Consider the following 13,694-nt stretch of genomic DNA (forward strand, 5'->3'; position numbering starts at 1 on the left):
AAAAAAAAAAAAAAAAAAAAACTGTGCCGAATTTATAGTCGCTTTAGTTACTGTGAATTTTCTCAAAGAGCAACCAGTAAAAGTGTAAGTGCAATCTGTGTTGTTGGGGGCAGGGGATCCATGAGGAGTCCTCACCTTGGAAAGACGGGGGACCGGTGTCGTACAGCCTAAGAGGAGCCCCCGTTCCATAAGTGAAGACACAGCCTTCTGGTTTGGCAGAGGAACCAACGGGTAAACTTGAACCCAAGTCAGCCAAGTTTCAGGTCCACTGCCCTTGCTTTCACCTCAGAGCTACCTCTGAGTGTTCAGTCTTGCACCTCCCAGGGCCTCCAGGGAGCCCTTTAGGTGGAGATCTTTGTGAACAGCTGCCGTGTACTGCACACCTCCAGAGGGCGCCACCCACAATAAGCACTTACAGAAGTTGTCTTGTTCTGGAACTGCCCTGGGAGTTCTTCGAAAGGGAGCATTATGTGGCTGTATTTATATTCCCAGCGCCCTGCCCAGGCCTGGTACCCAGTAGATGTTCAGGAAGTGAAGAATGAATTGAACCTCCCAATCCATGTGCCTTTCTGCTTCCCTTTCTTCCTCCCACTTCCTCCTGGGCACCCACCTGCATGGAGCTGGAACAGACTCTGAACTTAGCCAAGACTTAACCCACTTCCTTCTCTCTTCCTTTCTCTGTGGGTCACTCTGACCCAGAACTACCGAAGGTAATCTTTCTCTGCACTGCCCCTCCCCTCTCCCAGCCTGGGCTGCATACCTCCAGGGAGCCCTTCCAGACCTCACAGGCAGCTCTGCGTCGCCTTGGGTCACTGCTTTCATCTCTGTTCAGGGCTTGGACAGAGCCTGGGAGACAGGGGTTTTTGTTTCCTCTGATGTCTCCACCCCCTTGCCAAGTCCAGAAGGGACTCCAGAGCTTCGTGGAAGTTGGAGCTGAGCTGGAGGGGAGTGGCAGGCCGAGACTCAGCCACTCTAGATGGATCTCCTCCCAGGGGAGGCGCTCTTGCTCTTGGAGTTGTAGGGTGCTGGGCATGAATGGAGGGGCAGGTGTCCAGACCCTGTGGGCCCTGTCCCCATCCTGAGGTAATGGTCATGGGAGAGAGGATGCATGTGGACAGGAGGGAGTGCAGGTAAGAGCGAGGCCAGTATGAGCTTGAGGAACAGTGTGCTAGAGGGTGAGAGAGACAGAGAGAGACACAGAGGGGGAGAGAGAGAGAGAGAGAGTGTGTGTGTGTGTGAGAGAGAGAGAGAGAGAGAGAGAGAGAGAGACCCTGGAGGAGAGCAGGGGAAGTCATGAGGTTAGGGCTTCAGAGGGCAGGAAAAGCCGAGGTGCAGAGGGTAGATAATGACCGAGCTCCCTTGCTCTGCGCTCTCTGCTCACTGGCTGATTCTTGCTAATCCTGGGGTGAGCTGGGTGTTGGGGGAGACAACAGCCCCTCCCGCAACAAAACTATTTTTAACTCATTTGGGCCAAGGCCAAATTACTGCAAAGAGGCTGGGATTCTGGGGGGCAAGCCCACTTCCCAGGGAGAGGGAGCACTCATTACCCATCTGAGGGTGCACAGGGATGGACAGGAGCAGAGAGGAAGGAGTCCCTCGGGGGACGAACTCTGGCCAAGACGCTGCAGCCCTCAATCCCATCACATCTCAGCCCTTGTGTTACATGTCCTGTGTTCCCCGACTTTGATCTCATGTGTCTGTGGGAAGAAACAGCATCTTCCCCATCAGACAGGAGGATCTAGCCTGTGTGTCCCACATTAAACTGGGGACTCTCCAGTGACAGGCTCCCCGCTTCAGACTGAGTGCAGGAGCTATGTCTCCCCTATCAGACTGGGGGCTTGAGAGCATCATACTGACCCCTGAGAGGTGGGAGCAGGAGGGGCTCTTAGGGCACTGATGGAGCGCCCTCTCTGGCCAAGCAGCTGCAAGTTTCTCTCCCCATCCGCCTTCACTGCTGTATCTCAGGTGACAGATACAGGTCGTCGCCTTCACACCCAGCCTTAGAGATCTCACCTGCCACACTCAGTTCCCAGGCCCCTATCTCTCCCCTACATGCCTTCCTCCCCTTGTCAGGAGCTACCCCAGTTTCTACCGCCCTGCTCCTGGCACCCTCCTCATGGAAAAACAGGACAGCAGGAAATGGAAGGAAGAAGCTCCTGGCCCAGACCGCCCAGACCTTCCCCCAGCTTTGACCAGGTGTGGGGCAGGGGGAGTGGGGTGGGGGAGGGCAAGTGGCTGTTGTCCTCCTGGAGCCCCAGGCAGCCTCACAAAGACCCCTAGGACCCTGGGCCAGGTGGTGGGGCCCCTCAGGACCTCCCCCCTTCGTCAGGCGCCTCTTCCCACCTCAAGATGCTCAGGCCCAGGGTGCTAAATACACTAACGACCTGAATGACTCACATTAGAAAACACTGCCAATTCGATGGAAAAAATCTCAACTGCACTACACGACCGAGGGTTGCGCACGTGCACCTGAACACACATTCCATTTCCTGGCTTCCTGGCCCACACCTGAATGCTATTTTCCACCATCGAGACTGGGAAGGGTCAGGTGAACGGCAGCGGACGGCTAAATTTGGGCACTTCCCGATTGCTTACATTATGAGAGAAAGTTCTGAGTCTCTCAGAACCTGGGAGAGACCTAGAGAGAAAAGAACGCTACATAGCCTTTATGAGCGCTTACCATAGGCCAGGCATTATGCTAAAGAACTTTACTGAATCTTCTCAACAACCCTACAGTGTTGCCACTATGATCTCCATTTTCTAGATAAGAGACCTGAGGCTTGCAAAGTCATAAAGCCTAGTAGCAGTGGAGTTGCTGAAACTGGGCCCTGGCCTCCTGGACGGTAAAGTCCAGGCTACTGACCATTAGGCTATATGCTGCGTTCCAAGATGATCAGGAAAGGGAGGAAGGAGAGACAGGAAGGTAGCAGAAGGGAAAGATGAGGAGGAGAAGGAGGAGGAGGAGGAGGAGGTAGGGGAGGAGGCGAAGGAGGGGGAGGAGGAGGGGCAGGAGGAGAGGGGGCTGAGGAGCTTTACAGTAGCCTGGGCATCACCACCCTTGCCCTGGGAGGGGAGAGGAAGGTGCCAGACATATGTGGGGGATCGGAGCTGTTAAGAAGCTGGCTCAAGGTCACAGAGCAGAGATTCAAACCTGCTTTTGGCACCTCAGCCTGCTGAGCTGGCACCTTCGGAGGAGCCAGAGTGCAAATGGCAGAGCTGGCAGGAAGGAAGGCTCCCTCCACTGCAAGTCTTTCCACCCTTCATTGACTTATCCTTTCATTCATTCTTTCCATGAATAATTCAGGGATCTCAAATTTTCATCTAGAAACAATAATCTTCACTGTGATTGATAAAGCAACTGAGCTGAGGAAGATTAGAGACCGAAGCACCCTGCTCTGGAAAGGGGCTCTTTCTACCCCGAACCAGCTGTGAGGCACACAGACCCTGTGGCATCTTCCCCAGGGAAGTTCACTGGGTGCCTGTGCTGGGCTGGGCCACAGTGAGGGCCAGTGGTTGGGCTGCGGGATTAGAACTAGGGATGGCCTTGAGGTCAGGATCGAGGCTGGGGTCAGGGTCAGATGAGGGCTGGGGTTGGTAGTTCATTTTCTGTCAGGACTGTGGACACTGCTTGGGACAGGATGAGGGGCAGGGTTCAAGTCTCGGGGGTGGGATCGGCATTAGGGTTAGGACTGGGGTCAGCATCCGAGCTGGTCATGTGGTCAGAATCACCAGCTGACTCAGAATCAGGAGGAAAACAGAAATCCAGCATTTCCGGCTCTTCCCTCTTTGCCCATTGCCGTCCCCAGCTGTCCCCGGCCACCTCACTCTCGTGGGGGAATTTAGGGACCAAACTTTCCACCACCCACGGGCACACCCTGCAGCAGCCTTCCCGCCCGACCCTCGGGGAGGGAACCACAGGCACCGGGCCGTGGAGCGGACTTGAGGTTGCGGGCCAGGGGAGGAGGAAGTCACTCTGCAACAACCCACTGCTGTACCACTTCCTTTTAGGCGCCTTAAGCCCCTCCACTCTCCTCAACCAGCTATGACTTGCGGTCCCCAGAGCCCGGCTCTTCATGGCAGCCCCTGCCATGCTCCCAGCACAGCTAAAAGTTCACAGTGTCAAGAAAGCCTCCCCAGACACAGCCAAGCTGAGCAGCTCACAGTGGGACTGGGAACCAAGGTGGGGGGCCGGGGGGGGGGTGGGGGTGGGGGAGGCAGGCATCCCAACTTGCCCCGGACCGTCCTGGCTCCCACTAGCGGCCCTGGCAGAATTACTAAGATTCTGACATTTTAACATACTGAAATTTCCACTTTCAAAATTGAGCAGGTTGGGCCAGTAATTCACTGGTCACCCCTCCCAGAAGGGCCCTCCTACCTGAGGAAGAACCTAAACCAGAGAAACACCACAGAGGTACTATCGCCCCATCTGCTGAGGGCTTGCGGGGTATTCGCACTTAACTTCACGCTGAACTTCTCCAAGTACTTCACTTCTTTGTACCTCAGTTTGCTCAGCACTAAAAGGGGACAGAACTGTCACCACATCTTCTGTGAGAAGGAAATGAGATGGTGTAGGTGAACCGCCTTCCGTGGTGTCTGGCATACGGACGAAGAGTTGGGAATATGCCCAAGAGAAAGAAAGAAACCCGCCTTGATCCTTCTTTGGAGACGCCAACCAGCTCAATGGCTTTGGTTTAAGAACGAGGAGGAGAGGATGTGCAGTTTCCCTTCGAGGGAGACAGTGTGGGTAAGAGCTGCTCTCTGCCTTCCTAGCAAAGGAAGAGGCAGAGGCCGATTCAAAGCCCACCAATCCCTCAGACCACAATCAGGTGGGAGTGGTGGGCCTCACCTTCCGAGCCCCTCCCCACCCTCGGGGAGTCCCAAGGCTGCAAGTGCTCAGGGGTTAATTCCTGTGAGCACCCCTGCCTTGGCTGAAGGAAATTTGAAAGAAAGGAAGTAGGGAGGGTGAGAAGCGTGAAGGGGGAGGCCCTGGGTCTGCTGGTTCTGGGGCATGAAGTTAAGCTCAGGGTACACGGGGGTCTCCGACTTCCGTCCTGACCCACCCCACACTGCCCTTGACCTCTGTGCAGAGTTTCCATCCTCTCTCTCCGAGTTCACACTTCTCCCCCACCACTAACCGCAGCCCACGCAGAGGCTTGTGGGCGGAGAGAGGGGTGGGGGGGGCGGAAAAGGGCCAGGGCTGCAACACTGAGCCCCCCACGTTGGGGAAAAAAAGCAAGTCCTATCGTTCTCTCCCTCATCACTCATACTAAGCCCCCGTCTTCTCACAGGGGGGCTCCCCTCCTTCACTGGGCCCTCACCCCCTTCACTGGGTCAGCCCGCCTGAGCCCTCAGCCCCCTTAAGGAACCCCCTCTCCACAATTTCCCCTCCACCCTCAGCACTAGCCACACCCTCAGAAAGGCCACACTCAGGACCTGTGACTCTGAGCTGGGCTCAGAGGGGAGGGGGCCGTGGGTTCTGCACCCCCCCACCTCGGCTGAGACCCCCCAGGGTCCTTACCTCCCTGCACATCCTAAGGAGCAGGCTGGTCTCCACTGCCTCTCCTCCCTCATCCTTGCTTTTGGCCCCTGACTGGCCTCCAGCAGCTCTTCTTCTGGGACAATCTGTGTCCCCTGGGCACCAGCCACCAGGTGCTGGGCTGAGCAAACAGCAGGGCAATCTTGCCCAGAGGTCAGCCATGGAAGGTGGCAGAGTGGCCTGGTCGGGGTGCCCACTTTCGGAGGAACACGGATGACTGGAGCTGGTGGGCTGGGGGCTGGGATGGAAGGGACTGGAATCCTTGGGGCCAGGGCTGCCTCCCAGGCCTGTCCACTTAGTACCAGTAGGACCACTGTGCAGTGGGGAGGGGATTAACAGGGGCAAGGGCACTACGAGGCGGGGGCCTTTGAACAGCCAGGACTCCCACAATAAAACTGGCTGCCCTGGAGGTGTCCAGACTGAGACAGGTAAGCACTTTCAGGAACACACACGACTCCCACATTAGGGGTGGCCTGGATTCAGGAATTTCTCTGACCCCCTCTTCAGCTTTCTTACCCCGATCTGGATAACCCAGCCCTGCATTCCTCTCTTGGGAGAGCCCACAGGTAAAATTCCCACTCGCCTGGAGGGTCTGGACCAAGTGGAAGAAAGAGGAGGGGCTGGTGGGGGAAAGTGAGCTGAGAGCAGGTGACTGAGGCCTCAGGTGGGAGGACAGGGGAGGGAACACTCGGGAAGCAATTACCAAAAGGAGCTGAGTTTATAAGAAAATAAAACTGCCGGGGGAGTGAGGACTTCCTCTGAGAATTAACTCTTGCCAAGCTGGGGCTGTCCAGAGATGCTCCGCCTGAAAAGTGTGAGGCGGGGCAGGCAGAGCCTGACTGGCACCGGGGAGAGAGGTCCAGGAGGCACCCACGCAGAGTCCCAACGGTGAGGACGGAGGGGAGGAGCTGGAGGTCACTTCTGGTAAGAGTGGTCTGGCCAGCCCCTGGGCAAAGCCACTATGGCCAAAGGAACTGGGTGGAGCAGGTGCCTTAGGGGTGGGAAGGGAAAGAGGCTGTTCTGGCCCCAATGGCAGCGTGGATGATCCAACCTCCAAAGGCACCTCATGGGAGTTCTCCTTCACTCACTCACTCACATACAGCTTTGGTCCCTTGGGGTCCTCCACTCCTTCTCTGGCCCCCCACCCCCCCTACGCCTTCCTCTCACACCTCTCATTAATGACTGACCTCTGAGCCCATGAAGGATACCTGCGGCCACAGAGGTGAAGTCATTAAAGCAAAGCCAGTCTGCATCCCTGGAAGGATTCAAAGTCTGGCTGTTCAGATTCCAGCCCTGCCAAAAAAGTCCTCTCTCTGGGTTCAACCGGTTGGAGGGAGCCTTCACTGCCGGTCTGCTAAGAGGGGGCTGGACTCAGTGACCCATAAAGAGCCCTACAGTATAACTTCTGAGGCAAGCTAGGGTTCTAGAATGTGTGTGTGTGTGTGTGTGTGTGTGTGTGTGTTCTGGGTCTGGGCACATGGGCTAGGATGGGCTCTGAACCTCAGCCACGAGCTAAGGCAGACCCTCTCCACAGGAGCCCTCAACACTCCCCAGCAGCCTAGCTGAGGGATCCCACCCACCACTCCCACAAACTGGTTCTCACCGCCCCCCACCCCAACTATCACAGCTCCACCCAGGCCTCACCCCAGGGTGCAGAGGGAGGTGAGGGGTATCCCCAAGTAGCCAGAAGCTGGGAGGAAGGTGAGAAGGAAGCCCGCTGGAAGGAGGACCCTGGGGTCCCATAGCTGGGTATACTGTGTGACACAGGGTTAGTTCCTGTCCCTCTCTGGGCCTCATGCTTCCTCTCCAACGAAAGTAGGGAGTCTGTGCCACACAACTGGTCTCAGGGGAGAGGGCTTAGGCGGAAGGAGGTTTGCTCTCTATTTCTCAGAAAGTGGGAGAGGAGGAGTTCAGGGTGCGGATGTGAAAAGCATCAGGCTCACTGATGTCAGGCTGCCGCTCACCCTCTCGCTTGCTGCCCAGTGCTGCCCCAGAGGCCACTGCCATTAGACTCCCCACTGACATAGCTCCCTCCCTCCTTCCTGCTGCCCTTCCTTCTCAGCAAGATTCTACAGGGGCCACCCAGTGGAGCCTGTCCTAACCCCCGTCTCGGCTGCTGTAGAACTCCGGTAAGCCCCTCTTCTCGGCCTCAGCTTTCTCCTGAGGTGGGAAACAAAGCACAGACCCTGAAAGACGCCACCTCCTTCCTCCTCATCAGTGAGGGGGCAGTTAACCCAACTAACTGGCCTTGTTACTGGCACAGAAAAAATGGGGCTTCAGAGAGGCCCAGAAACTCACCAGGGGACCCAGATCATAGCAGCAAAGCAGCTGAGGAAATGCCTCAACCCCTGACACCTCAAGGAGACACGAGCTTGGGTGTCAGAAGAAAGTGGGGGGCACATCCCAGAACCTCGCCTCCTTCCTGTGAAGGATGAAGAGTCACACAAGCAAGCCAAACCCCACAGGCCTGATGCTGGAAGAAGGGCCCTCCAAACAACAGAGGGGAGAACTGACCCAAAACGGGGACCTGGGAAATGCCACCCTCAGGGCACAGAGGTTAAGATGGAGAGGATTTCAGATGTGACTTACTGATCATCCCCGACTCTTTTCACCCACGCCATGTCCCGCTCTGACTGGTTGGAGGCGAGATCCTAGGGAGGAAGACCAGGAGGTCAGACGCCGATGTCACCTTGCCCAGACCCCCCTCTTTACCATTCCCACAGCCAGTCAAAACCCAGGAAGGACGTCCTGGGACTCTAACGGCTATTTCCAGCAGCTCTCAGACCTCCGGGGAGCGCTGGGCGGGGTCCTTTACCTGGGCCCGACTCTCCTGCAGCTGCTTCAGCTCTCCCTGCAGCCGCTCGCACTCGGCCTGGAGCTGCTCTTCCCGAAGCTGAGCCCCCCGGGCCTCACCCTGGGCAGCCTCCAGAGCCTCTTCCAAACGCCGTCGCTCCAGCTCACTCACACTGGGTGTGGGGCCCGGCCAGCCTGCTGGCAGGAGAGAGGACAATGTCAGGTTGGGTCCAGCTGCTGGCACCCTCCACCGACTCCCAGGTCAGCAAAGACTGAAACCGGTGAGGACCGCCCCATCAGAGATCCAGAAGATAGCCAGAGGACAAATACCCCGGGGAGGCCTCTACTGAGGGCAGTGTGGGAGGATGGCCTGAGCTGCTTTTTTCTCATCTTCTAGGACACCAAGGACAAAATAAGATGGCCTCCTGAAAGGATTCCCTGGCCACATTCAAATCTCCAAGCATCCTCTGGCCTCCGCTAATCACCACTGTAAGACCGGCTGGGGGACTCTGAGTGGAGGTGCCCTCTGCTGACACACATAGGAATTGCATGGGGGTAGCCAGAGAAAGCAGGTGGTAGAGGGGGGTGTCAGTGGGAGAAACTGCGTAAGAGTAGATGAAGTGAGGGAACGGGTGGCAAAGAGGCATAGGGTAATTATGGGAGAAATTTAATAAGACGTTATAATGGGGTGCTCACCATCAATTCCAGAGTAGTACTGAAATGGGGGTTAGTCTAGGGGACTCTGGGGTAGGGATATCAGGGGTCGCGGAGATCTCACCGTGACTCAAGCCAGATCCCCCTCTCAGTGCCAAGTAGTGCAGGTCCAGATCAGTACAAGGTGGGGCAGGGGCAGGTGGGGGGCTCGGGCTGGGGAAGGCTGCGTCCCGGAGGCCTTGCTGCTGCCGTAGCTGCTGTTCCAAACCACAGATTTGCCGCAAGTGGGTCTCCACCAGGGCCCGCTGCAGGGTGAGACAAAGGGGTAGGGTCTGCACAGGACCAGGGTACCCCTGTGGGCCCCCCAAAGCCAGGACTTCCCCATGTCTGGGAAGCCATCACCCCTAAACGGAGCAGAGGCCCCAGGTCACACATCCCAACTACACTCTCAAGTGGCGATGAGTGTGAGGTCTCCTCTCCCAGCAACTGCAATGCAGATGTTTCTGGCTATTGCCCCTTGCAAGGTCAGAGTTAACGCCTCTTCCTTGTGGGACACTTCTAAGAACACACAGCCCCTCAGTCCAGACATAGCTACGCCTTCAGAAGCATAATAAGTTCTATTTGCACATGTGACAACCACTCTGGGCTTCACCTACCTCATCTATAACACGGGGATAACCACACTTACCTCTTAGGTTTGTTGCAAGGATTAAAATGAGTAAATATATCTAAAGAGATAACAACAGTGCCTGGCACATAGTTAAGTGCTATGTTAAGTGTTTATGATTATTAAGGCGAAGCATTCTTACACAAACGTCCCAACTCAGACGTCACAAACAACAACTCAGCAGTATTGTTATCATTTGCCCTTTTCAGAGGAGGGACAGAGGCTAAGAGACTCGACCCAACTCACAGGTAGGAGCTGGCAGAGACCACGTGTCCTGATTCTGACACCTGCTCACGCGCGTGGCCATACCCCTACTCAGAATCACACACATGCCAGGACCAGTCCCAGCAGCCACAGAGACCTGATTACCTCTACCCTCACCCACACAGCCTTCCAGACGCAGCGTATAGGCACAGACTCGACCCAGCACAAGACACAAACGTTCGCCCGGAGACACGCTGTCGACAGGGTCACTCACATAGTCACCTACTGTCACCGCGTGGCCAGGGTGTCCTGAGGGTCACTCACAACTTGTATGACACACTCAGCCCCCCTCACAAGGGCAAACGGGCACTCAAACCCACTGGGGTCCACACCACAAACACACACACATGGGGTCACACACAATCACACAACAAAGGTCCCAGCCTCAAGCACCCCCGGCTCCCTGGGCCTCACCATCTCCCCCAGCTCTGTCTCCAGGTCGCTCTTCTCCACGCAAAGTTTCTCATAAGCCTGGATCATCTCCCCAAGCTGTTCTTCCTGCTCCTTATTCTTCTGCAACTGAATGGGGCCCAGAGGGGATGGAAAGCACACCGTGGTCAGGCCCATCCTTGACTTGGGGGCCAAGCAGCTCCCCATACCTCCCACCCACACATCCAGCACCCAGTGGAAGAGGGGTGGGAGAGGCTGCAACCCATTCTAGGGAAGACTAGGGCCATCGCTGACCAAGGAGACAGAGGCTGGCGGAGGGGGGGGTGGCGGGTAGACAGAGGGGACTGTCAGAAATACACTGGAGCAAGGGGTCCAGGGAGCCCAGTCTGGGCTGGGAGGCCAGCGAGGGACTCACCTCATGCTGGAACTGGTTGAGCCGTTGCTGCAGGCTGACCTTCTCCATCTCCAGCAGGGAGCCATCCTTGATTTCATACAGAGAGAAGCCATGCTCCTCTCCAAAGTCATTGATCAGCGGGTACTGTGGGCAGGCAGGTCCTCAGGAGAGCTGGTGCCCGGCTCCCTGCCCAGGCTTCAGCCTCGATTGGGCTCCCACCTCACAACCTGCCTTGAAGTCCTCGCCTCTCCCTCCCCTTGCTCAAGTGGGATCCACACGGCCTGGAGGCATCTCCGGCCAACCAGATCTCTTTTAGATGCAAGGTCCCACCCTTTGGCTCAGGATCCTTTCCTGACCCTTCCCATCCAAAGCAGCCACATCCCTCACGGGGGACCCTCAGGTTCCCAAGAGTGTGCATCCTGATCCCTCTTTGCGATTCCTGGGATCCCCAACCCCCACAACACACACACAGCCAGACCCCCATCTTCTCCAAGTTCTGACCTTGATCTCGTAGACTTTGAGACGGCGGCGGAGGGTGGCATTCTCCCTCTCCAGGCCCCCCAGCCGCTCCTTGATGTCCCCATAGGCTGTGATGAGGGCAAAGTGGGAGGCAGAGCACATGTCCCCTCCCAGTGAGGGGTCTCCTGGGGCATCCAGCCACACCTCACTGGGCCCCAGTGCCTCCTGGGTCAGGATGCTGATGTCATCTTCAAACATGGACTCCATGGCAAGGGCCTGGGCCTCGGCCCCCACTGGGCCTCCTGGGAGAGCAGGAGCAACAGTGGAGAGGGCAGCCTGGAGGTTGTCCCCCATACCCCTCAAGCTGGCCCAAGGAATGCTATGACCAGCTGAGAGGAAGCTTGGAAGCTCCCACCCCTGCCTACCCTCAGACTACTCAGCCCTGTTTTCTCTTCTCTGCTGCCTTTGGGGGAAGGGGCTGTAACTAGATGAAGACTTCTGGCAGGGAGGGCCTGACAAGTAGGGACAAGTAAACCAGGCCAGCAGCAGAGAAGAGTTCCTTCCAGAACCCAGGGAGACCTGTGGACAGGAAAGGACTGCCTTCCCAGGCTAGGGCCCAGACAGGGCTGCCTTGATTCACTCCTCAGCCCCTCTCCACCCCAGGCCTTGCTTCCCCAAATACCTCTCTGCCACGCTCCTCATCCCTGGCCTCTGGCACCCCTGGCTCCTCACTAAGGCCCAGTGCTTCTGGGAGAGTCAGCCCCACCACTGTCAGCACGTCCTCTGTGGGGGCCCCCGCCCAACTTCCCAGCTTCTTCCTGCAGGATCCCAGAGTTCAGGAAAAGGAAGTGCCTCCCCCACTCAGACCAGGGTTGTGGCAACCCTCCAGGCCCTCCCAGCCCCTGATCTGGGACCCACAGGAAGTCCTCACAGAGCGCCAGAGGGAACACACAGAGGGTGGGGGGCCCTGGAAAGGGTCCACCGAAGAATTCCCCAGCCCGCCAATGTGCCTGCACACAGGGAAGTGAGGAGCCCTGAGAGGGGGCAGGAATGACTCAGGGCTCCGAAAGAGTACGCGCGAGAGGGTGCGTGTGTACTTCTGGCCCTGTTTATGAATGTGTGTCTGTGGTTGGCATGTGTGGGGGGGAGTGTGTGTGTCTGTGAATGAGTGTAGGTGTGTCACAGTCAATGAGTGCCTTCGCAGGGCTGCGCTGGGGGTGGCTGGGGGTCGGGAATGGAGTTGGAAAGTGGCCAGGAAGCCGTGTGTGTTTGTGTGTGCGCGTGTGTGCACGCGTGCGTGAGCGTGTGTGAAGGGTGGGCACGTTCGGGGCCGTGTGTCACGTGAGGCACTATGGGAATGTCCGAGGTGTGTGCGCGCGCGCCGGAGCGTGTGTGCGCGTAGGAGAGGGGGCTCGGCGTGAGGTCTGAGTCGAGACAGCGGGGTCCGCGACCTCCCAAAGCCGGGCAGCAGGAGCCTGGAGTGAAGGGGGCTCAAGCCCGGGCCCCAGCACCGCCCCCCCCAAACCTCCCCCATTAAGTGCCAGGGAGACGCGTGTGACCGGGTCTGAGTAAGGAGTGTGTGCGCGTGTTTGTAGGGCTGGCCCCACCTTTAACCCCTTCCTCTCCGGGCGCATCCCCTCCCCCCAACTCCGCCCGCCAGCGCTCACCACACCCCCCCCAGACCCCCAGCCCGCCACCTCGGGCCCAGCCCCACTGGCGGGGGCTCTGTCCCCTGGGCCGCCCGGACAGACGCTCCCTTCCTCCGCATTCCCCCCCGGCCCGGCGGCCCCGGGTGAGAGCCGCGGAGGGCGGATGGGGAGGGGGTGCCTCCTCCGCCCCGGGCCCCTACTGCGGCCCCTTTAAGAGCCGCCCTTTAAACCCCTTTAGCTCGGCGGACAGAAATTGTCGCCCCTCCCCTCTCGGGGGCCGAGACCACGCAGCCCCCTCCCCCACCGCTGGCCAAGCCCCGGGCCCCCAGTCGGCGGTCCCCGGGCCGGGGAAGGGGCTCCCGAGGCGGTGCGGCCTGAGCAGCGGCGGCGGAGGGGGAAAAGGGGGAACGCGGCGGGCCGGCGCCGGACCCTTCCCCTCCCGGCCCGCCAGGGCCAACTGCCCGCCAACCTCCCGTCGCCTCCTCCGGCCCACCCTGCGACCCCGGCCGGCCCCGGGCGCCGCTCCCCCCCCCCCCCCCCCCCGGCCCCAGCCCCGCCGGGGACTCACAGCTGCTGCCGGTTCCTGCTTGTAATCGCAGCTTACCCCCTCCGCCTGCTCCCTCCCCAGACGGGCACCGGTGCCCCCACCCCCCTGGCACCGCGCTCCGCTCTCGCCCTGTCGCCGCCGCCGGGTCTCTCCCCACCCCCCACCCCTCCCCCCAGCCCCCCTCCCTCCCGCCCGCCCCGCTCCTCCTCCGCCGCCGCCGCCGCCGCCGCCTCCTCCTCCTCCCCGGCTGCTCCGGGTTTCTCCAGCTGGGAAGGCGCCCGGGACCCCGCCGCTGCCACCACCACGTGGCGAGGGGCGGCCAGCCCCCGCGGTGCGGCGCG

The 13,694-nt window shown here is 58.7% G+C and overlaps 1 protein-coding gene across 1 annotated transcript in view; it reads right to left on the reverse strand.

Moving 5' to 3' along the window:
* TBKBP1 (TBK1 binding protein 1) overlaps window positions 1-11,824 on the reverse strand; it is a 19,810-nt gene extending 7,986 nt beyond the window's left edge. Inside the window, exons 1-7 of the mRNA XM_040497893.1 lie at window positions 11,200-11,824; window positions 10,720-10,842; window positions 10,329-10,433; window positions 9,108-9,288; window positions 8,352-8,524; window positions 8,126-8,187; window positions 1,547-1,697 (exon numbers count right to left, since the gene is read on the reverse strand). Of these exons, the coding sequence (XP_040353827.1) occupies window positions 1,547-1,697; window positions 8,126-8,187; window positions 8,352-8,524; window positions 9,108-9,288; window positions 10,329-10,433; window positions 10,720-10,842; window positions 11,200-11,511 (1,107 nt within the window). The 5' untranslated portion in view covers window positions 11,512-11,824. The remainder of the gene's footprint in view (window positions 1-1,546; window positions 1,698-8,125; window positions 8,188-8,351; window positions 8,525-9,107; window positions 9,289-10,328; window positions 10,434-10,719; window positions 10,843-11,199) is intronic.
* Between the last annotated feature and the right edge of the window lie 1,870 nt (window positions 11,825-13,694).

This window comes from Herpailurus yagouaroundi, unplaced genomic scaffold, assembly GCF_014898765.1.
Source record: "Herpailurus yagouaroundi ecotype Mexico unplaced genomic scaffold, PumYag 189, whole genome shotgun sequence".
NCBI classification, from domain to species: Eukaryota; Metazoa; Chordata; class Mammalia; order Carnivora; family Felidae; genus Herpailurus; species Herpailurus yagouaroundi.